This window comes from Mytilus californianus, unplaced genomic scaffold, assembly GCF_021869535.1.
Source record: "Mytilus californianus isolate M0D057914Y unplaced genomic scaffold, xbMytCali1.0.p SCAF_8, whole genome shotgun sequence".
NCBI lineage: Eukaryota > Metazoa > Mollusca > Bivalvia > Mytilida > Mytilidae > Mytilus > Mytilus californianus.
In genome coordinates this window covers 86,709,737-86,735,386 of record NW_026262734.1, presented here as the reverse complement: position 1 = coordinate 86,735,386, position 25,650 = coordinate 86,709,737, and the positions used below count along the sequence as shown (strand labels likewise).

Genomic DNA, 25,650 nt, shown 5'->3' with positions numbered 1-25,650 from the left:
ATGGAGAAGGTTGGAATGGCCAGGGAACCGGTGCTTGTTCGTCACTTCAGGAATACCCTTCTTGAATGGATGAAAGATCCAGGTATAACCATGTGCATATTGTTCTTTGCATTTAAAGTCAGCACCCATTTTTTTTAGAAATAATGACTGTCATGTATATCTGAAGAGCATATAATGTGGAGATGGAAAGAAACAATTAATGTTATTTCTTTTTCTTTTTCAATATGGGTGTGTTTTTTTCATTATTCCACTTTATTTGGATATTTCATATGAATTATTTATAGATAAGTTTCCCGACATAATGCGAAATACTAAGCGAATGACAAAAGTAGGTGTAAAAGAATCAGTATTTCTAGATTTGATTATTAGATCCTTTTAACTTTCCGTGGAAAGACCTTTTGAATTTGTTCTTATTATTATTTTTTTTTCTCTCTTATGCCACTTTTTGATGTTGAGATATTTTTTTTGTTTCGCAAGTTCAAGGGTGAAATTCATGATTTAAATTTAGATTTTTTGGCTTATTACCGCTCCTCTTAAAAATCGTATAAGATATCGACAAATGTTTTTATTAAATTGTTAAATCATTAATTTTGGGTAAAAAGGTACATTGAGACCTAGGGTCTTTTGAGTAGAGGTCCTTGCTTTATGACCTTGAAATTCGGGTTAATGCCAAAGTTTAATTTGATGTTTTAGATATTAAGCTTTGATGCAACTTGTTATTGGGTCTTTTGCATTAGGTTGCAGAGATACGACGTTGAAGAAAGTCAACCAGAAGCGACCTTTTTGTAAACCGGAAGTAGCTAATTGCTTTATTTTCATGGACGGATTACTAGAACCTTATATTTTCCGAATGAGTGTTGAGTAACGTTTAAGTGAAACGAAAAGTGAAATTTTGTAAAACGGAAATACCTACTTATCTCTCTTATTTTTAGCAAAAGTATAAAGAAACCATATACGTTTAGAATCAGCGTAAATTTAGCCAATATCTTAAACCAAAAATATTATTTTAAACTGGAAATAAAAATTTCCTTTAAAAAAATGCATATGGGGAGGAAAGACCGTCAATTGGTCTCTTGTTTTTTTTTTTTTTTTTTTTCATCAACTACTTGTTCATGTTATCGCAGTTGACTCTGTTTAATCGTACACTTTTCTTGTTAGAGTTATCTTTCCATACACTGTTTCTTCATTTTATCGTTACTCCTTTGCAACCATCAAAGAAATCGACATTGATTTTTTTTAATTTTAATTGCTCGTTATATCCGCAGGATGTTCTGTTAAATTTTAACCGAAGCAATACTATATGATAGTTATTTCGCCTTCTGTATTAGACATACGTGACATATTAATATAACATATGAACCATTTTTATATCATTATCAATAAAGACATTTTTCATCCGCTGAATCATCGTCAATATTTGTTAATAATCTTCAAAACTGTTCAGATCCACATGTATCCGCTATATATATTCGTTTTCGTCATAACAAGATATTTTGACTACAACATGCAACTGTCGACTAAGGGTAATTCCCACATCATTCAATAGAAATATAAGGTGACTTAGTCATTAACCTTCAACTTTGAATATCATTGCAACCGTTCATATTTACAACCATTATACCACATACAATCGTATTCGTCAGGAGATATATTAACTTTGATAACACCCACCCCCAAATCCCCCCCCCCCCGCCAATCTTTCCTGCAAGGAGGCCATTGCATCCTTTCTAAATCAATAATCACTAGATATCGTAAAAAATCACTTCTCCTGAGCTAGAAAATTATTATTTCTTCCCCTACCTTCCCTTAAAGAAGGCCATGGCATCCTTTTCAAATAAATTATCAATAATTATTGTAAAATATCACTCATCCTGACCTATAAACATTATTATTTCTTATGCCTACATGCATTTTCTGATGTGAACCTCCGTCTCCCTTGGAGGTAATCTACCTCATATCATTCCTGCAATACAATATAGAACACACACACACACAAACATTGTTTTTTGTAAGTTTGTATCATATTTTGGTTTGCATTTTTTATTTATCTGTAGTTCTTTTATTAATAGCAGGTTAGGCAAAGATATAAATATATCTATGTCTACAACTTAATCACAACTTGTCGTTTTCATATTTCTGTGGTTTTTTTTTTTTTTTATCCTTTTCGGAAATCTAGTGCATGTTGCTGTCATGTCATGTCTTTTGAAAATTACACAAACTTGACTGACATTTGTTGATTAAAGGTTTCCCATTTATTAATTTTTTTATGATTTCATGTTGGCTTTAATGTATGTATTACTTCAGTATTCGGTTTTTTTTTTTAATTCCTATTTAAGGCGAAGTACACGGAATAGGGCGATATATTCTATTGTGCTGACATTTTCCATGCATTTATAACTTATTCAAATGCATCCGCGAATCGAAAAGGAAAGATGATATATGTAGCTTTTATACTTCCAGGGATACAATAAATTAAAATGTGTGAAATAGGTCCTTTTTACGTATGCTCTCATTAATATTAATGTAATCTAAAGACAAACACATATTTAAATTGAGAATCTTTGGTTTTTCCCTGTGTTTATTTCAAAAATAAAGCTTCTTGACTAAGAGGACTTTTCTTTTCGATGTTATTTGGTTGTACACGTTATTGGGTGCTGTTTCACGAAACATAACCCTATCTCCGTTTATGCCTGTCGGGAATTATTTGTATTCTAAAAGCAGGCCACATTGGACACGTATTAAATCAATCTGTCAATCATGTGTTGTCTGTCAAAATCATTTCAAGCACTACTTAAGGTTTGCGGTGTTTCATTTAAGAAGCGCTTCATTCTAAAAAAAGTGTGCACGATCAACTCAATAAAAGTTAAAAATGAAGCATTCATTTCTTATAATTAAAATTTTACGCTAATAAGACCATGAAATAAAAAGTTTTATGAAGTTTTTTTTATGTACCTGTGCACTTTTTTGTGGAAGCACGTGTCATCACGAATGTAACATTTCATTTTGATATGAAGGTAATTTTTTTAGTAACGCGCGATTGTTGTTAGCCAATCAAACTAACGGATTCTCGTGAAACATTCATGTTATGTTATTATTGCATGACAATGTAGTCCATACTATATGTGATCTTTCTTATGCCCTAGTTTAAGAGTCGATTATTTAATAACGTTACGACGATTAACCGCAGATCAACCGATATAAGTCATTCATGAAGGGAACTCGACATTGGTCTGTTTTGCTGTTTTCTGTATTCTAGAACGTAGTCCTGACATGGTTTTGTTGATAATATTACAGCTATTTGGCCTAGTCCAATACAGGGAAACAACATTTTGGCCCACGGCTTCATCAAACTTTAAGCGTATCTTTATGCATTAACATATAAGTTACATTTTTGTTATCATATTGAATAACTTAAAGGGAAATGAAAAGTTTATATTAAAATAAGGAGATGTGGTATGATTGCCAATGAGACAACTATCCAACAAAGTTCAAATGAAGTAGATGTAAGCAGTTATAGGCAACTATATGGCCTTCAACAATGACAAAAACCCATATCGTATGGTCCGCTATAAAAGGCCCCGACATGAAAAATATGAAACAATTCAATTGAGAAAACTAACGGCCTAATTTTTAACAAAACAATTTACGAAAAACAAATATGACAGACATGAACCAACGACAACCACTGAACTACAGACTCCTGACTAGGGACAGGCACGTAAAGAATGTGGCGTAGTTAAACATGTTTGTGAGCGCTCATCCATCCCCTAACCTTACTTATGTTTTGTCAGTATTCGAATCGACATTATACCACATACTTCACGAGTGCTATAGCCGATTTATATCACTGTTTCCGATGATCACAACCACCAAAACAGACCGCAAATTATATTTTTTTGCATAGACGTGTTCAGTCAATTAAAATACAATTGACAAAATTCCCTTGATTAATTAATGATGAAATTTATAACCTTTAAGTGTTTTAGGATAATATCGAAAATTATAGAATAAAGATACCAATATTTGTCCTATAATATTATAATAAGAGGGGAAGGAAGTTTTCTTCCAGAAAGAAAGAAGGTTGGACTAAAAATAGGCATTTCATTTTCATTTATGTTGAATTATTATTCCTATATGAAGACGGTATCTGTATACTCCGCATAACTTGAGTTTAAACTTAACATGTACATTATTTTCAGGAAAGAATGATAATGTACCAAGCTATATAAAGAAAGCTGAAGATTCTCCGCAGTCTGCACCCGCAAGACGTTTGAAGACTTATGCTGAGTCTGATATTTATTCTGGGGTTCAACAGATTATAAAACAGGTACATAAGAAACAGACAAGAGAAAAAAGGAAATGTCAGTATACTTTTGAAATAAACCAAATACCTATAGATATCTCAATAAAAGTCACAATAAGCATGAGAAGTGTGTGACTTCATCATGTTCATGTGAGATATTTACATTCTGAAGAAGCCCTATTCGCTCTGTTTTGTCATTCTGTAGAAAACCATTGTGGAGAGAAACCTTACTGATAAAAATGATCAACAAAATAAGAGCTACAAATTAGTCAACAATTGACCCTTTATAGGTTTAAAGACCTAGAATGACGATTTTCATCCATTTTGGGGGGCTTTATTTTAAACTGTACGTTGTAATAAATTGGAGAATCTTGAAACAGCAAATATAATGAGCAAAAGGAGATCTGCAGAAATGCCAATTCAACCGAAACCATTGAATGAATCCTTATGGGAATAGTTGCTCATAAATAATATTTTGTAATTAATTTTCGAATTTTTAACTGCAAACAGCAAAAAATTATTAGAACTACAAGATAAATTTTTGACCGGTATGCGATTTAGTATCACAGGAGACTTATGTTTTCATATTACCAAACTTCTATATTAACATCATCAAGGAACATTCGGAGAATTTGTCTAGAACTTTAAAATGTCAAATGGCGATTTGTTGGAAATTTTTCAGGTCGCTGTATTACCAATTCCGTTGTGACTATACTTTGAATTTTAAGATTACCTGGCCGAAAGCCGTTATCTTGTTTGCTGTCGCTAACCGTTCTCTATTCGTCAAGATACGTTTTAAATGATCTTCTCCGAAACTACCAAACTAATTTAGATAAAAATGGTCATAACTTAAATAAAACGTATGGGTAAAATGCAGGTATTTTTGTAACATCTGATAAAGACAAAAAGGTTCACAGTTTCAAAATCTTCATGTATAGAATGATTATGGAAACGGGGAATGTGTCAATGAGACAACAACCGACCAAAAAGTAAGCTGAAAACAGCTCAAGGCCGCCAATGGGTCTTCAACGCAGTGCGAAAATCCCGCAACAGGAGGTGGGGTTTAACTGGCCCTAAACAATAATGTATACTTGTTCAGCGAAATTGACGCCACACTAAACTCCGAAACATACAAATGAACCAAAATTAAAATGAAAGATTTTTTGTGAGCGCGGTCACATACCCAACGCCCCCACTTTGTCACTAAAAAAACAAAATCTCACCTGATTCCTTAGTTCAAGAACTCGTGTTAACTGATAAATTTTTTTCGTGGAAATGCACATTTGCATAGTATGTCCTAATTATCTAAAAAGTTTCATGAAATTCATATGTGTGGTTTCAGAGTTGTTGCGATGAAAAACTGTTGCAGTAAAATATTTAGGCTAAAATTCTAAGTTCAAAGGGGCATAACTCCTAAAAAAAAAGAGTCGTATTTTCCTGTCGATATGCACATCTACATAGTATGTCTTTATTATCTACATAATTTCATGAAATTCTGCTGTGTGGTTTCATGGGAATTGCGATGACAAACTGTTGCAGTAGTATATTTAGGCCAAAATTCTTAGTTGAAAGGAGCATGAATCCTAGAAAAAAAAATGAATCATAATTTCCTGTCGACATCAACATCTTCATAGTCTGTCCTTATCATCTACAAAGTTTCATGAAATTCTGTAAAGTGATTTTAGAGCAGTTGGGATGACAAAAACAAGACTGACGGACTAACGGACGGACGGACAGAAGGACGGACGGACTGATGGACAGACAGACGAACGGATAAAAAACATGATACCCTACGCAACTTTATTGCGTGGGATATAAAAACAAAGACTAGAGGTTCCTGACATGGGACAGGCGCGAAAATGCAGCGGGGTTAAACATGATTTATGAGATCTCAACCCTCCTTATATCTTGCGTCAATGATGAATAAACAAACACACAGCATTACGCACGGTAAAACTCAGTTTAAGAGAACTCCAAGTCCGATGTAAAAATAGACAACAAATGAAACTATACAAAATGACAATGATCAGCATAACTTAACAAAGAACTGATAGTAGTATACCTTTTGTATGTACCATAATTATTTTACGACCATTATAGTAGATATTACCAATCAACTATAATTTTTTTCAGATACAGTTTTTAAGCATGTTTTTGCTACTTACTTGGGAAATATATAAATATATATGATAGATAGAATATGTATCAGCAAAACTGATCATCAACACAAGATCTAAAAGTTTTGCAATATGACTGTCACAATTAATTGATGTCTTATGGAAGTTATAATCCACAAATTACAAATTTTAAGCATCTTTTTCTATATATAATAATTTCCTGGAAATATAAAAGAGAAACATACACTGTACAAGGCAATTTAACATACACATATTTTCGAAGGTGAGAGACACATTATTTTGCACTTTTTAGAATTAGAAGCTATTTTACTTTAATGTAAGATTTGACTCATTTTAACAATTATTCTGTAACAAAAACACATAGAAAAAAATTTAAACTATGTATCAATGATCAGCAGAAATATATGTAATAAAAGTGTCAAACCGTTTATCGACTATTTATGGGTCTTTATGACAAATGTGTGTGCCATTTTAAAAAAAAATCTGCCTTTTGTCAAAAAACAAAATTTTAAACATCACATATTTATAAGCGGACAAAACAAGATTTTCAAAAATGCCAATTTGACTATCGAATCCTTGTTTTATTATGAAACTAATCAGCAAAACAAGATCTACAAAAATGTCAGTATGATGAAACGTGCAATTGAATCCTTATGTGATCAAGTTAAATAGACTGACTGACAGCATCACCAGTGATTTGATTTTGATTTTTCAAATTATTGTTTTTTGTGATTATGAACTGTTATTTATTTCATTGTCTTAAACTGAGGGAATAATAAACAGGTGTCAACCTATTGCAATGTATGCCTCATTTAATTTTTATTTGGTGTAAAACAAGACAGCGTTAGTCCCATATGGAAAATCAGTTTAGTCAGTTGCTATGATACTCCATAGTCAATTTTAACCATACTTGTAAAAAGTGATGTACATTAAATCTTCCACAAACAATCCTTATTTTTTTATCCATGGAAAAAAGAGACAAGAAGCAATCTTTGATTCAAATGGCTAATTTTTTAAATATTCTCTGAAACTACATGACAAACTTTTTTGAAATTTTATAATTTTGATAATTTGGAGATTCCTTTCAAAACATTTTCACTTAATGTTGATTGGGAGAAAAACATGACTTATTTAGGGGCACACAGTTCCTATTGAAATACTAATAAAATCATCAGAATCCATTAACACAATTCGACGTTACAGTTTGCTTTGCAAGAATGATGTAAAGAATGTTTGAAGAACACAAGATTTATGGTTGCTATGGAAGGTCTTCTACATGTCATCCTAATCTAATTCCAAACAAACAAAAACTTGACTGCCAGGTACATTCTTCATTTTTGACTATTTTTGTTTTTTTTAAATTTTACTATGAATTTACCAGGTTAATTTATTATTTTGATACTTTATAGGTAAGATGAGTTTGAGATGTTATTCCAACAATATGCATAATGTTAATCGGGTGACAGGTCTTCTTCAAGGAAATTTCCAAATTCGAGTTCAAGAAGTAATAAAACATATGATACATGTAGTAGTATAACACTTGATTATTATATATTGTTATATTTGTGATACATGATACATAATTATGTTTTTTAGCGATCAGAGAAGGAAAATGTTGTCAAAGGTAATATTAATATAATTATACCCCCACTCATATTGAATTATTCGTTCTTCCATTATACTTTTTCGAGGTACTATAACGCAGGATGACTTCATTTTTATCAGCTTTTTGAGTGACGAGTTGTAATGTGTGACACATAGTTTCTTTTTGTCAATACATTGAAATTTCAATGCGTCGATTAAACTTAACTTTGTTTTAAAATTTTATTTGGTCAGCCGTTTGACAATGACCAGTTGTAATTTTTTAGCACGTCATTGATCAGTCAGAAACCTAGTGCATGTTTGTCGATACTTTTTTAGCACTTTTACAGCATTTATTACGAAGCTATTACTGCACAAAATGCAGCTTCTTGTTTTCCGACACTTAAATTACGAGGGGATATGCTATGTTACCAAGACAAGGTGTGAATTCTTGTCTATTTCAAATTCATTTAATACATGTAAAATTGTTCTTGCAATTTATATACCGTGCTTTGTAATGTATACGGCTGTGGCTAAATTCTTATATTGACTAAACAGTTATAATCTAACACAGAATTTAGTGGTATCCAATCAGTAAGGAAGAACTTTTATATGACAGTAGAAAGAATCAATCAATCACAAGTTTTAGAATGATTGACAAGAACATTAAACTGTTTGTATCAAATGTTTTTCTTGTTTTTCAACATATTGAATGAAACATGTATTTTGTGGATTATTTTGAACGGTAGTTAATTGTAAACTGTTATTTGTTTTATTTTGATAGGATATATTCAATTCAAATTATTTATACTGGTCTTATGAACATGCAACAACTTGCATGCCTGAGAATGACATACACTTGTTTGTGATATGGCATTATTTTATCATGCTATATACCATAAATACTGTAATTTATATCAAAACATAGTGAAAGGAAATTGTTTTCTCAAAATTGTTTCCAGTAGTTGAAACAATAGTTTATTTTCCAATGATTATGTTATTATACACTTTTAACACAAATTTAGAATAATAATAACATAAAACAAACAACTAAAATCTTTCAATATAATGCAAAACAATAAAAATATGAATAAAAAGCAACAAAATTTCCAAACATTAATCTATAACTATCTTGACAAAGTGTATGATAAGAAATAATTATCCACAATTTCTGAATGAACAGTCCTGGTTCAATCAGGTTATTTGGTGTGTAATCAATATAGTGTACGACAAATGCAGCAGCAAAATGTATTTGCGCTGGTTCAATATCCTAGATATACTTAATATTTTATTTTACATGCAGATGAATTATCGGATGCCTTTATAAAATGATTAAGTAGTCGATTTATTTATTCAGATCAGAAACAACATGCACTATTTCCTTACTATGATGTTTTACTAAACACAACAGTACTTGACAAGTTGGTTTTAGATCACCTGATTTCCAGGTGTATTTTGATAATAGTGGACAGAGAGGAAATTATCAAACCAACCACTCAACGTCAACGTAACAAGGTTTTACTTGATATGATAACTGAGCGACCATTTGGTACCTTCCAGGTGTTCAAGGATGTCTTAAAACAATCTGACCAACACAATAGCAATGTTCGCGAACTTGTTCGTAGAATGCAAGGTACAGACAGCAGGGATAAACATATCAGCTGTCATGACATTAGTGAGTAGTATCAGCTTTAAAAAACGTTGAAAATCAAATTGTCTAAAACTAGCTCTGATAATAACCAAAAAACAATCAGGAATTAATTTGTTAACATACTTGCACAGCCACACACACAAATGTCAAGTCATTAATTAATTAAAATACTGTAAATTCAGACGTTATTGCAATGTTTTTATTATTGCGAATAATGCGACTGGATGAGTATCGCAATAATAAGAACTCGCATTCTGATATCTGATAGATAAATCTGTAGGTTGCACTTCTGTAAATATAGACAATGCAATTTCCCATAGGAACTCCTTTTCCGGCTTAAACTGTGCCACTTTTACTATGAAGTTTCGTAAAAAATTATATCCTAGAATGGAAAGTTCATATGTGCTATCATTTTTTTCAAAGGTCAAAATATAGGGCTGTGCGGCATATTTTCAACATTTATATACCCCGAACTTCTAAGAGCTTAAACTTATACTAAATATACTAAAATTCTGTACTACCCCTGCCTTCACTTTTGGTCCTCCTCAGAACTAATTTCGCCGCTTACCATGTGTATTTATACTAGTAACATTCCCATGTTATGCCTCTATGAGATGAAACAAAGAGATCATATCTGGGAACCAGTACGTAAACAAAACAAAATGTCTATGAATATTATATATCTCCCCAAAGGAGGCGTGGTTTGTGAAACAGCTATATTTACAAAGTGCAGCCTGTATGCTAATTTTCTAAAATCGCAATTATTAATCTCACATGTTAGTCAATTCTTCAAAGATCGCATTAAATAAATGCATGCAATAATTTCGAAATTTACAGAATATGTTCATGATATTTTCTGCTATTTTCAATAAGTCGTAGACGTCGTGTAGAATCCGTAATTCTAAATACAAAATCCAAAGTATAGTTCTATTAGGTTTGAGTCATAAATATGAGTAAACATTGATTGCATGATGTTTGGTTACGTTTGTCGCCATGTTTTTGTTTTGGTTTCCTTTCGAATCTTGAATCATTTATAAAATGTGCCTGGTAAATCTTATTTTACAATGTAAGAAGAAAAAATCAATATTTGCATGTTATACAATACCAAATAAACACTACACTACTGGTCGTAATTTCAACATGTGAATATTGACATAAAATTAATAAACACAAGATGTGATTATCCCCTTGGTATATATTGCTTTTTTCACCAAATTCATAGACACACACTTCTCTAACATTTCATTTATTCAGTTTTCCATGAATACATAGTAAAGCTACAAAAGAATTACATCATGTTTGTCCAGGATGTGGATTGCAAAACAGATATAGCTGACCACCTTTACGAGAAAGGTGTCTTAAATACTGAAGAAAAAGAGGAAATTTGTAATCATTCACTTACCAGACAGGATAGTAATAGAATGTTACAAAATAAATTGTTTCGCAAAGGTGAAGATGCATACAAACACCTAATTGAAGCTCTACGACATGGACAATATGACGAACTTGCTTCTGATGTGGAGAGGACTCAAGTTTCAGAGCATGAAATACAGTTCTGTCAAATAGGTAATTACGGCAAATTCTGAAATTATTGCTGCACTTGAGTTAATGTTACTAGTGTGTTCACCTATGTTGTCAATAGTTCATTTGTATCTGAATTTAAAACAATTATCCTCGAACTTACCTAAATACAAAGACAACATAGAACACAAATCAATACAACAATTTAAAATTATATTTCTTAATAATTATGTTTCAAATTTTAGTTCACTAGCATATAGACAGCCTTAGTCATAATAGTGTTTAAAAACACGTAATGTATTAATCCGAATAATTGTTCATGTATTGGAAGGCTATATTAAGTTTAGCTGTGACGCCTTCCTCTGACGTCAATGCGTGATCTATGAAAGTCAAAAAATACCCTCGGCAGATGCTGTGATCTAGCCTTATTCTGTATAAAAGTAAAAGGTGCACAAGACTGCACTTGTTACCAAATCACTTGCATGATTATTTCTCCGAAAAGTACAAGAACAAAAATCAAATCATTCAAAAATAATGTTATTTTTCTTTATTGCAAAATAAACTGATATTATTTTAAAATTATCTGTAGTAGAAACATAGCTGTAATATCACTGAGATGAAAAGTCACTTTTTAATTTTGATGTCATAAACACATGTTAAAGTTTGTGTTTTGTAACATTTCCCAAAGAATATCATTTTATGAACACACCTCCTTCTAATTTATGATTGGGAGCCTATCTAAAATACATCTTTTTCTTATTGGCTACTAATGCCATACTCATTTGTTCAGTCAATTGTTGAGTGAACATGCATATCCTAGCCATTTGAATTAAAAGTAGTTTGAAAACCACAATTACTATTGAAAAAGATGATGATGCTGATAATTTGCCGTTTAACATCCAGTTGCAAAAATGAAAAGCATAAAAGGACGAAAAAATGTTCATGAAATATGAATATACACTCTGCTTTGAACAAAATGACACGATTTAACAATTCAGTTTACAAGTTACAGTCCTTAGGAAGACATGGCAACATACCGAAGGCGGTTTTAATGGAAAGTTTGTTTTTTAAATAAAACAAAACTTTTAAATAGAATGATAAAGATTGACTAAATGCAATGATTGATCTGTCTCCTAAAACATGTAAAACCTATACACAGTACATAACTACAAAATTTTTAAAATCTTCTTTTTTATTATTGAAAATGTAGATAAATGTGTTGATTGTAGTTTCTTCATGATATACGCAGTAATGGCAGATATCATGTGTTGGTATTGGGTTAAAACAAATCACACAGGTAAAACAATTCAAACAACACATGTGGCAGGTGGATTTGTTCGTGTCCTGTAGATTGATTGATTGATTGATTGATTGTTGGTGATTAACACCAATTTGAACACACAAGACTACATAATGTGGCTTGTTTTTATTATTATTATATTTTACAGAGCTCCAACAGAGAACCATCGACCTTAGGCAGGAAAATTGGCAATCCTAGTTGATAACGATCGGGATTCATGCGTACCTTTATAAATCATTTAAAAAAGTCCTTTGAAACCCCTGAACCAGTTTTAACCAAACTTGGACTGAATGATCCCTGGGGTATTAAGAAAACAGCTTTTGTTTCACGTTCCAATCAGACAACGTGGTCGCAATGGCTGAAAACAGAATAAAAGTGTAATAGTTTTCTATTATCTTGCAAACAATAATCGAAAGGGAAGTTCTGTGACAGCAAACTGCTCAGAATCACAAAGACTGCCTACTAATTCAAACAATAAACATGGTCAACAATACAATATCTACATGGTCAAATATGCTATTGGTGACCTTGGGCTGTTTTCTGCTCTTTGTTTGGGATTTTGTCTCCTTGACATATTCCCCGTTTCCATTTTCTTTTTCTTTTACAACCAAAACCTTCGGACGACTCATGATAAAAGGTATTGCCCGAAATGATGATTTTTGACGAGTTTATGCCGTATCTGAAAAAGTATGCTAAATAGTCGGAAACTGTTATCAGCATAAATACTCGTCTGGTGACATTTTAGTGAATTAATATATTCTTAGAGTAACCTGGGTTCTGATTTTTTTTTTTTTTATTCTAACTAGTATCTTCTTAATAGATTAATGAAGTTTGAACATACGTTAACTAAAGTTGCCTCTAATTAATCAGTTTTTCGTCGTTTACTATACAGTGAGCCAGGATACCTGTTTAATTCTTCCGACCAATTGATTACTTTTATTTAGATCCTTGTTTACGTGGAAATTCGAATGAACAAGTACGTGTTTTCATGTCTTTTTATTCTAAAGACACAATCGGTACTATTAAAGATTAAACTACTATTATTGTATCTTAAGATCTAAGACTGTGAAAACATGACGCTAGTGAGTTGATATATAGACACATTGGTCAACCAATTCGTGATGGTGACGGTAAATCTTATGTAGGTCGAATTCCACCGTTTTTCTTATAACTTTGTTGGAGCAGTTTTTCTGTTAGATGCACACCCCTTATTACACATTTTACTTTGATAGGAGAACGAAATACACTTTTAACAATAAATTGACAGACCTAAAAAAAACTCAAACCAATTTTGAATCACACTTGTCTACAATTTCAAGCTGCAATTTTGAAATTTATTGATTTTTTAACTTGAATATCTATAACGAGATTTGAATCAGACTTTTTTTTATTTTATAAGACAAAAAATTCTTCGACAACGTTGATTGTATAGTGATTTAACTTATTTATATTGTCTGATTTATAAAGGCCATCGTAGCGACTATGAATGCAAGCCAGACCTTCCTCTCAGTCGACATTTGAGATCCCCTGGCCATACTAAGGCAGATAGCAATCGACTGACCATTTAAATCATAGATACAATTACATTTAATGTTTCCTTTTTTCAATATTGGTGTTGTTTTGTACACTTTTTAGGCGTTTATATAATTTATTTATTATGTACATGTATCGTTACTGGTAACGATCCAGCGCTCTAGAAAGAAAGATCGTTGGCTAATATCTAGACGTTTTATGTATATATAGGCTGTTTGTTTTGTTTCAGGAATGAAGAAACACATAGAAAGACAGAAGGAGCAAGGTAAACTTAAATTTTAAGATATATGAAATGCCAGCCTCAAATTAAGTTGTTGTAGAATTTAAAAAAAAATAAATTTGTATCTGATCAGCAAAACATTTTCAAAGCAGGGTTTACTATTGCAATTAAGAATAAAAGTGTCCAGGCCATCACAGTTATCATTCTCTTTTGAAATACTGAGTTCAAGCAATACACAGTATTTTCATAAGTTCCGGTAAGCTTGAGACAGACAGTTTAGTAAGCCAAATACACATAACATTTAGGGACATTTGAATTAGATATGCCAAGATGAACTGCCGAAATTGTAAACCAATCATACTTTGTGTAGTAGATATCGTCTTAACGGATTTCGGGCGGTTACCCAAAACTACATTAAATCGCTGCCAATTTTTCAAAAAAAATGAAAAAAACAAATTCTATAAAAATCATTTTAAAGGCTAACTTGCTGGCAAACTTCCTTTAAATTGCTTTTTATGTTGGCATTATTAATAACAGTGTCGCTTTTTTCAACATTTAAGTGCTTGGTTGATAGCAAAACAGGCGAACTTGTTTTAAATATAAAGAATCGACGATATTTTCATGTACATTCCCCAAAAACTACTTGTTGTACTTTTCTAGATTTTCATGTGATTCATACTAAAATTGAAGATTTGGCACGTACACATGACGAAGTTATCCCTAAACATATACTTGGTAAGTTCATTTATGCAGGTTATAGCTACATAACTTTATGGATTGATTTAGAAAAAAATGCTTTATTGCGCAACATGACCGTCAGATTATTATTACACATGTTTGAATAAAAGGTGTTACAGAGACATGTATAGCAACCCGATATCTAGACGTCAGTCTTTCATATCAATATTACCAATATATTTAGCTTAAAATCAGCCTCAAATAAAAACGTTTAACACACACTTTCAAAGCTATGCCTCTTTTACAAAATTTCATTACATGCCAAAAACGTAAGATATAAAAAAGACAACCACTCACCAGGTTCCTTGCTTTGAACAATATAAAAATTAAGAGATGTGGTATGTTGTCAATGAGACAACTATCCACCAAAATTCAAATGAAGCAAACATACGAAGATGCTTTCGGCTTAACAACTATTGTTAGAGCTCATCCCTGTCGGTTAGTGGAGAAACGAAATGTATATGATGTGAAATCATACCGTTCTTTACTTTTTGGTTTTCTTTGTTGAAATAGTTGTTTGTTTTTATAGTGATTTAAGTAATAACACAATGTTGACTGCTGTACCTCAATTGACATTTTTACCTATTATGTCTGTTAGTTTTGCTCACACATTGTTGTCAATATAATGGAATTATATGTAACTGTCATACAAGTGAGAGGTTAAGCTAGCTATAAAACCTTTAGATTGAGTCTTTGGTTTAAATTGTTATGCCATACTAATGTGTCAAACATTCTTAAAACATCTGAAAATCTGACAAAAGATTTGTTTTGTTTTAACTTTTCCGTATTTTACTGATAGATAGGCTGATCCAAAAAACGTCTTTGTACCCCAGAGTACGGGAATTGATTTCATTTTACGTCGGTGGTTGTATCTGGATTTATATTTTTTTTTTTAAAGTCGAATTCGTATCTGTAGATGATTGGTAATATAGAGGCTTAAATCATATATAGTGATTGGTCGATTCTATGAGTCTTTGAATTAAAATGTAGAACAAAAGCTTTCTACGCTTCTATCATACGTTCCTTGTTTATTTTTGTCTTTCAGTAAATTGTAAAATAATGTTAATTACAATATGGATCATATATATTGCAGAATATAATATCTCATTAAATAAAACGAAAGATGTTATATCCTAAGACGTATCAAACATGATGTTCATTGATACAGTTGCAGACCAAGAATTACATTAACTAAGCGTACGTTTACGCCACTTGCACATATTACGTTTGTGTACATCAATTATCATGTTTACCAGTAAACGCGCCTTTAATATAAATTACGTTAACGCGGTCAAAATGAAATTGATATTGCCAACATAAGTCAACACGCGTTACACTGTTTTCGTTTCGCCAGTATAGTATAAGGGAGTTTTTTACAAATTTCTGTTTATTTTTTACGTGCAATTGAAAGGAAACTCGCGTTTGCTTTCTGCGTTAATTATTGATGTAAATTATAAATACACTACATTTGTCCTTTTCTTTATTTTGTTAAAATGACTTTTAACTTAACATTTTAATTATAAAACTAAAACAATCGAAAACATGTTTTATTCGATTGTCGAGAAATTTTAACTGCAATTGTTTTTCAATAAGGCCTGAATGTTTTTGATTGTAATAGTCCTTTACAACTTTTTTTTTATATATAGAAGATGCTGATTTAGATTGAATTATAAGTAGAAGTTTTACAGTTTTGGGATAAATATCCATTTTGTCACTTGTGAGTCGTTAGCTAAATTAACGAAGTGTCAAATCATTCCTTCTAGTCGTAAATCTTTTTCGACAGTTGGGCATTTTAATGTAGCTAGTCATATGATTTGATAAGTCATTGTATTCAAGATGGCATGCCAAACTCCGTTAACGCGCGTTTACTTTTATAAAAAACAGAAAACGCTTTTTTCATGTTAACGCGAAGGTAAACGTGAAAGTAAACGACCGTTTACTTTTTATGTTTACTTAATTTTGGAGTTAACGCAGAGTTAACGTTGCTTTTACATGCCGCATTAGATTTTTCCGCCCATTTACATGTAAGGCTTGGTCTGCACCAAATTTTATGATCCAAATGTGTATACCACTAATCATGAAGTAAGTGGCCACGGTTTATTACAATAATCTTCTCATATGTTTTGTATGATAAAATATTGCTTAGCTTCTTAGCTAAGTATCGATTTGACACACATTTGGTTTATAATCATAATGACTGGTACCTTGTAAGCGATATTCCGTTCTGCTGGTAAATCACTTTCTGTCTGATGATACTTTGATGTTTTGTAATCGAATGGGCATTAAATTTTTCGTTACAAAATCCCATGACTAGTTTCTGTTAAAAAGAATGATTCGATATTTGGTCTGGAAATCTTGTGAACATGTTTAATGTCAAACGAACAGTCACGTCATGTTTGATGATTTATTAGATCAATCACATGAACTCGTCAATATCTTATAATGATTTAAAGTATGCTTTGCTCCAACTCCCTTCACTTTTTTCGAACGGCAGTAAAACTCTAGCTAAAGTGTGTCGTCTGTTTAGCTGTACCGGATGTACAAGTTCAAAGCCACGTTCGATCAAAATATGGACGTTAAATCCGATATCCCTTGTTAAGAGAGTGCATCGCTCTCTGCACGTTACGAAACAACTATTTGAAAGATCCGTATGTAGCATATTGCAAGGCAAAATTGCTATCCCTATCCAATAAAACCTCATCTCCCTAATCTTTATTCCGGACGGCCTCTAACAATGGACATACCTATTGTTTTCATTCTTAATTTGTTCTCGTCGGGAATATGCAAGAGATATTTAGCATTATATGTTAAACATCCAAACAATCAATCAACCATTCCGTCCAACTTCTAGTTTTAGGACCTGTACTCATTGAAGATAATCAGTAACAAACTTTTTTTTAAATCGAAATTTAACGGATAACATTATGAGTTGATCGACTGTTACACAGATACGATAACTGCACTTGAATTTTTACTATATAACATTTTTGTTCGGTATGGAGATTCCGGATATCGTCAAGTTATCGGAATTCCAATGGGGACTAACTGTGCACCACTTATTGCAGACTTGTTTCTGTATTGTAATGAGTTAAAATTTATGACTAAACTCAGCAAAGATCCATCAAAACTACATCTGATACAAAAGTTTAATAACATTTTTAGATATTTGGATGATATACTGGCTCTCAATAATGACGACTTCAGTTTGTACACTAAAGAGATTTATCCTACTGAACTGACTTTAAATAAAGCTAATACTAACAATGAACACTGCCCTCTCCTGGATCTTGATATCTATCTATTTAACGGGAAGCTTAATACCACAATTAACGATAAAAGAGATGATTTTTTCATTTCCTATTGTTAATTATCCATTTTTAGATGGTGACGTTCCCTTGTCACCATATTATGGTGTTTACATATCTCAACTTGTTCGATTCGTTCGTGTATGTAACAACGTATTTGATTTTAACGAATGAAACCTCTGTATTACTGAAAAATATTACACCAGGGTTTTCGATATCACAAACTAGTCAAAACATTTACTAAATTTTAACATCGGTACAAGGACATCATTCGTAAATATAAATCAACATGCAGACATCTTATACGTTCAGGTATTTCACATCCAATTTTTTATGATAATATTCTATACAAAGCACAAAAATGTCGTCATTCACCTCAAAAGCTAACCAAACCTTTAAACAGACTTATTCGGAAGGGATATAGTTACTATACTGTTGTCAGGTCATTGAAGATGGCATATTTTGGTATTAATATTGATTCACTCATAGGGTCTTAGCATCGGAAATAAACACATTTATTCTAAAACCAGTTGTTGGCATGATACGGGTTGTGTTCTTTTCATATATTTTATGATGGTATGATACTAAAACCCTAACGTGAAGGATTGTACTTGATTTTCATATGATGAAGACATAATCTTTCAATCAGTTTAATTGAGGCCTGGAGCTGGCATGTCAGGAATTGCAAGTAGTCCCTTGTTAATTTATGTACTATTGTCATTTTGCTTAGTTTCTTCTGTTACCTATTCTGACATCGGACTCGGACTTCTTTTTAACTGAGTTTTACTGTGCCTATTGCTGTGTGTTTGTTTATTCTACATTGGCTAGAGGTATAGGAGAGGGTTGAGATCTCACAAAACATGTTTAACCCCATCCGCATTTTGTCGCCTGTCCCAAGTAAGGAACCTCTGGCCTTTGTTAGTCTTGTATGTTTTTTTTTAATTTTAGTTCATTTATATGTTTCGGAGTTTAGTGTGACGTCCATTTTCACTGCACAAGTACACATTTTTGTTTAGGGGCCAGCTGTAGCCCGCCTCCGGGAGCGTGATTTTCTCGCGGTGTTGAAGACCCATTGGTGGCCTTGGGCTGTTTTATGCTCTTTGGTCGGGTTGTTGTCTCTTTGACATATTCCCCAGTTCCATTCTCAATTTAATGTTACACAGATAACGACGGATATGTTCCAATTGTCGTTACTACAATCCTATTCTTATATCCCCGAATGCGACATAATCGAATTACAATTTGTTCATATTTGGATCATTTATAAATGTTCATATGAGTATCCAATATATATGGACAATGATTTTTTAGAATATACCTTGCTGTTCAGGACATTTTCTAACAGTGATGATAATTCTACAGACGGATTATTGGACAAATTCTGGAAAAATTATAAGCCAAATATTTTAACGATTAAAATCATAATTCTTATGCACAAAAGCATATGTTGATGTCCTCAATGAATATGACAGCGATTACTGTAAATCATTGTGGTTGAAAATAGCAATTGTTCACATAACAAATGTTTCTGCTTACATGGAAGCTATGTAACTAAGGGTTCCAAGTGGTGAAGTTGCAGACATGCCTTCGAAATTAACGGATAACATTATGAGTTGGTCGACTCTTACACAGATAGCAACGGATATGTTCCAATCGTCGTAACTTCAATCCTGTTCTTATTTACCCGAATGTGACAAACTGAATTACGATTTGTTCTTCCATGAGCAACACGATGGGTGCCTGAGATCACCCCTAATTTTGTTTAAGAGGGGATTCGTGTTGATATTGTTTTCGGTTTCGATGTTGTTCTATGTGCATTTTCGTTTTTCAATCACTATGCTGTTGATACCGGTAAAAGTCTTGTCTACCCTTTGCCTTAGAGTTTCAATTACAAAAATATTCATTCGGCAAGTTACAGAATTATCATATTTATGTGACCGATGCTTTACTAATTTTTGAAACATGATCTGGTAACCCTTCTGGAGTAACATTCCGGAATTTAAGTTTGGGTTCGTGTTGCTTAGTGTTTACTTTTCTATGTTGTGTTTTGTGGATTTGTTTTTGCCTTTTAATCGTATTATGTTTGTTTTGTTTCGCAATAGCGTTTTCAGTTTGTCTTGGACTTATGAGTTTGAATAGTCCTTCGATATCTTCCGCCTTTCTTGTACAAATTAAGTAATACACGCTTACTAGTTTGTTTATTTTCTATCATTAAATTTTAATTGTAAATAATTTGATACTCTAAAATCAAACAAAATTTATGACAATTGATTCATTTTAAATCTATTTTATTATTTGTTTTTGACAGAGCAGTTTGAACGACGATTGAAACAGTGGAAGAAAGATGATTACTTATTTGTTAGTACAGCAGCAGAGAAACAAGTAATGAAAAGTATTTTGACTGAAAGTTGTGTAACAGTTGTTGGAAATTCTGGCACTGGAAAAAGTTTCCTTTCACGTCATGTTGCACTAAAGATGATGGAACAAGGGTATATTACAATTCCATGTGATACCCCTGGAGATATAAGACAGTGGTTTAAACATGAAAGGAAAACCTTATTTGTCTTTGATGATATATGTGGGCGGTATACTCTTAATCAACTGATTTTCAGTGAGTGGAAACAAAGGATTGAACATATTCAATATCTTCTTCAAGACAAATGTTGTAAAATTATGTCTACGTGTAGGTTAGATATTTATGAAAACGAACAGATAAGCAATTTGTCTATTTTCAAAACGTGCATCATTGATTTAGACTCAGAAGAATTCAGACTGAATGCGGCTGAAAAATTAGCTTTAGCTAAAGTTTACTTTCAGGAAAATGCTGATAAAGTTACAGAGTTGTCAGAAAAATATGATTTTTTCCCACTTTTATGTAGTTTATATCATAAACAAAATCTCGAGAAACCTGTAAACATAGACGAATTTTTTAGCAATCCTTTTGATATTTTTGAAAATGAACTCGATGAGCTGTATAGAGAAGGTAAGACTGGTAACATGACATATAGTAGCTTGGTCCTTTGTGTGATGTTTAATAACACTTTGACAGAAGAAAATTTGTCCACAAAAGATAAGAAAATAGCAGCAGTGATAAAAAATTTACTGGAAGAACGTGAATTGAAAAAAGGAACACCAGTCAAACGTTTAAGGAAATCCCTTGAAACACTGGAAGGTACCTATGTGGTTAAGGAAGATAGTACATATAAAATTATTCATGATAAGTTGTTTGACTACCTTGCCAAATATTATGGAGAGAAGATGTTACAGCTTTTCATTGATCATGCTGAAACTGACTTCATATGTGAAAGATTTATATGGAAGACAACATACAACATGAGCAAAAATACAGAGTCTGCGATAAGAATACCTGATAACCATATAAATATATATATAGAAAGACTGCTGAAAGACTGGGAAAACGGTTATGTATGCAATGTAAGTGACAACAGAAACATGAATTCTACTATGTTTACAGAAAAGTTTATAAATAATTTAAACAAACTTGATCATTCAAAGCAGGAAAAACTCGCTGGTACACGAGACGTTACCAACGACGAAATAGCACTTGCAAGAAGTTGCTATATGGGTACTGTTGACCTGGTAAAATGGTTGATTAGTAGGAATAGCGATATTAATTATTGTACAGAGGATGGCTGGTTCCCTTTACTGTTAGCAAGTCAGGAAGGACATGTTACTGTTGTTAAAGAACTGTTACAACATTCTGCAGATGTAAATCAGTATAATAATGATGGTGTATCCCCTCTGTCTATTGCAAGTCAGAATGGACATGTTAATGTTGTTAAAGAATTGTTACAATATTCAGCAGAAGTAAATCAGTGTAAACATAATGGTTCATCACCTCTGTATTTATCATGTACAAATGGACATATAAATGTTGTTATAGAACTGTTACAATATTCAGCAAATGTGAATCAGTGTAAAAATAATGGTGCATCACCTTTGTATACAGCATGTCAAAATGGACAGGTTAATGTTGTTAAGGTATTGTTGCAACATTCATCAGAAGTAAATCAGTGTGACAATAATGGTGTATCACCTCTGTATATAGCAAGTCAAAATGGACATATTAATGTTGTCCAAGAACTGCTACAACAATCAACAAAAGTTAATCAGAGTAAAAATAATGGTGCATCACATGTGTATATAGCTAGTCAGAATGGACATCTAAATGTTGTTAAAGCTCTGTTACAACATTTAGCAGATGTAAATCAGTGTTGTAATGATGGTATGTCTCCTCTATCTATAGCAAGTCAGAATGGACATGTTAATGTTGTAAAAGAACTGTTGCAACGTTCAGCAGAAATTACTCAGTGTAAAAATAATGGCGCATCCTCTCTGTATATAGCATGTCAAAATGGTCATGTTTATGTTGTTAAAGAACTTTTACAACATTCAGCAGAAGTAGATCAGTGTAAAAATAATGGTGTATCACCTCTGTATATAGCAAGTCAGAATGGACATTCTAATATTGTTCGCGAACTACTACAACATTCAGCAGACGTAAATCAGTGTGATGATGATGGTGTTTCACCTCTGTATATAGCAAGTCAGAATGAACATGTACACGTTGTTAAAGTACTCTTACAACATTCAGCAGATGGCAATAAATTTAGAGAAAATGGCATCACACCACTACTGATTGCTTGTTACTACGACAGGGTTAAGATTGTACGTGTACTTCTTCAGTGTGATGATGTTGATATTGATATATGTGATAGTAATGGATGTTCTTCAATTTATATAGCAAGTAAACAAGGAAATGTTAGTGTTGTTAAAGAACTTTTACAACATTCAGCAAAGATAAATCAGTGTTGTTATGCTGGTATGTCTCCTCTGGCTATAGCAAGTATGAAAGGACATGTTAATGTTGTTAAAGAATTGTTACAACATTCAGCCGAAGTAAATAAGTGTAGTAATAGTGGTATGTCACCTTTATATGCAGCAAGTCTGGAAGGACATGTTTATGTTGTTACAGAACTTCTACAACATTTGGCAAGTATAAATCAGTGTAACAATGATGGTGTATCACCTCTGTATATAGCAAGTCAGAATGGACATCTTTATGTTGTAAAAGAATTGTTACATCATTCAGCAGATGTAAATCAGTGTAGTAATGATGGTGTATCACCTCTGTGTATAGCAAGTCAGAATGGACATGTTAATGTTGTTAACGAACTTAAACAATGCTTAGAAAGAAATCAGTGTAAAAACAAAGGTAGTCAGTGGGACGAGACATGTTTATGTTGTTAATGAACTGTTACAACGTTAAGCATAAGTAAATCAGTATAAAAAATACGATGCCTCACCTCAATATCAAGCACGTCAGAATGGACATGTTTATGTTGTTAAGGTACTTTTACAACATTCTGCAGAAGCAAACTAGTGTTACATTAATGGTGTATCACCGCTGTATATAGAAAAATGAGAATGAATGTGTACATTTTGAAAACAAACTGGTACAAGATTCAACAGAAGTAAATCAGTATAAAAATGAAGATGCATCATATCTGTAAATAGCAAGTCAGAGCGACCATATTACTGTTGTTCACGAACTGTCAAGCCATTCAGCAGAAGTAAGTCAGTTTACAAATAATAGTGGACCCTCTCTGTATACAGCAAGTCAGAATGGACATATTGCTAAAGTACTTGTACAACATTCAGCAGAACTAAATGATGTATTTCTTCTGTATAAAGAAAGTGAGAAAGAATATGTTAATGTTATTAAAGAACTGCTATAATATCAGTAGAAGTAAAACAGAGTAGAAATAATGGGGTATTCCCTCTGTATATAGCAAACTAGAATGAATATGTTTATATTGTTTCAGTACTGTTACAAAATTCAGCAGAAGTAGATCGTTGTTAGTATGATGGTATGTCTCATATGTCTATAGCAAGTCAAAATGGACATCTTAATGTTGTTAAAGAATAGTATCAGTATTTGGCATGTGTAAATATATGTTATAATGATTTTGTATCACCTCTGTATACAGAAAGTTAGAATGAACATTTCAAAGTTGTTACGGAACTGGTACAACATTCAGCAGATGTCATTAAATGAAGGAATAATGGATTCATACCGCTACTGATTGTTTGTTACTTCAACAATATAGATAATATACATGAATATTTTCAGTGTGATGATGTTGATATTGATATATATGATAGTAATAGATGATTTTTTTTAATTTTCATAGTAAGTCGGCAAGGACATGTTGATGTTGTTAAAGAACTGTTAAAACATTCAGCAGATGTAAGACAGTGTAGTATTGATGGTATATCACCTCTGTGTATAGCAAGTCAGAATGGACATGGTAATGTTGTTAACGAATCTAAACTATGCTTAGAAAGAAATCAGTGTAAAAGCAAAGGTAGTCAGTGGGACGAGACATGTTTATGTTGTTAATGACCTGTTGCCACGTTAAGCATAAGTAAATCAGTACACAAAATACGATGCATTACCTCAATATAAAGCATGTCAGAATGGACATGTTTATGTTGTTAAGGTACTTTTACAACATTCTGCAGAAGCAAACTAGTGTAACATTAATGGTGTATCACCGCTGTATATAGAAAATGAGAATGAATGTGTACATTTCAAAAACAAACTGATACAAGATTCAACAGAAGTAAATCAGTATAAAAATGAAGATGCATCATATCTGTAAATAGCAAGTGAGAGAGGCCATATTAATGTTGTTCCCGAACTGTCAAGCCATTCAGCAGAAGTAAGTCAGTTTACAAATAATAGTGGACCCTCTCTGTATACAGCAAGTCAGAATGGACATATTGCTAAAGTACTTGTACAACATTCAGCAGAACTAAATGATGTATTTCTTCTGTATAAAGAAAGTGAGAAAGAATAGGTTAATGTTATTAAAGAACTGCTATAATATCAGTAGAAGTAAAACAGAGTAGAAATAATGGGGTATTCCCTCTGTATATAGCAAGCTAGAATGGATATGTTTATATTGTTTCAGTACTGTTACAAAATTCAGCAGAAGTAAATCGGTGTAAGTATGATTGTATGTCTCATATGTCTATAGCAAGTCAAAATGGACATCTTAATGTTGTTAAAGAATAGTATCAGTATATGTGTAAATATATGTAATAATGATTTTGTATCACTTCTGTATACAGAAAGTTAGAATGAACATTTCAAAGTTGTTACGGAATTGGTACAACATTCAGCAGATGTCATTAAATGAAGGAATAATGGATTCACACCGCTACTGATTGCTTGTTACTTCAACACTATAGAGAATATACATGAATATTTTCAGTGTGATGATGTGTATATTGATATATATGATAGTAATAGATGATTTTTTTTAATTTTCAT

The 25,650-nt window shown here is 32.2% G+C and overlaps 1 protein-coding gene across 1 annotated transcript; it reads left to right on the top strand.

The window, feature by feature from the left end:
* On the top strand, positions 1–23,977 carry LOC127712880 (ankyrin-1-like). The gene is made up of 4 exons (XM_052219483.1): positions 1–82; positions 20,599–20,901; positions 21,046–21,273; positions 21,937–23,977. Exons 1-4 carry the CDS (start codon positions 1–3, stop codon positions 23,559–23,561), a joined length of 2,238 nt encoding a protein of 745 aa, XP_052075443.1. The 3' UTR covers positions 23,562–23,977.
* Positions 23,978–25,650: the final 1,673 nt, after the last annotated feature.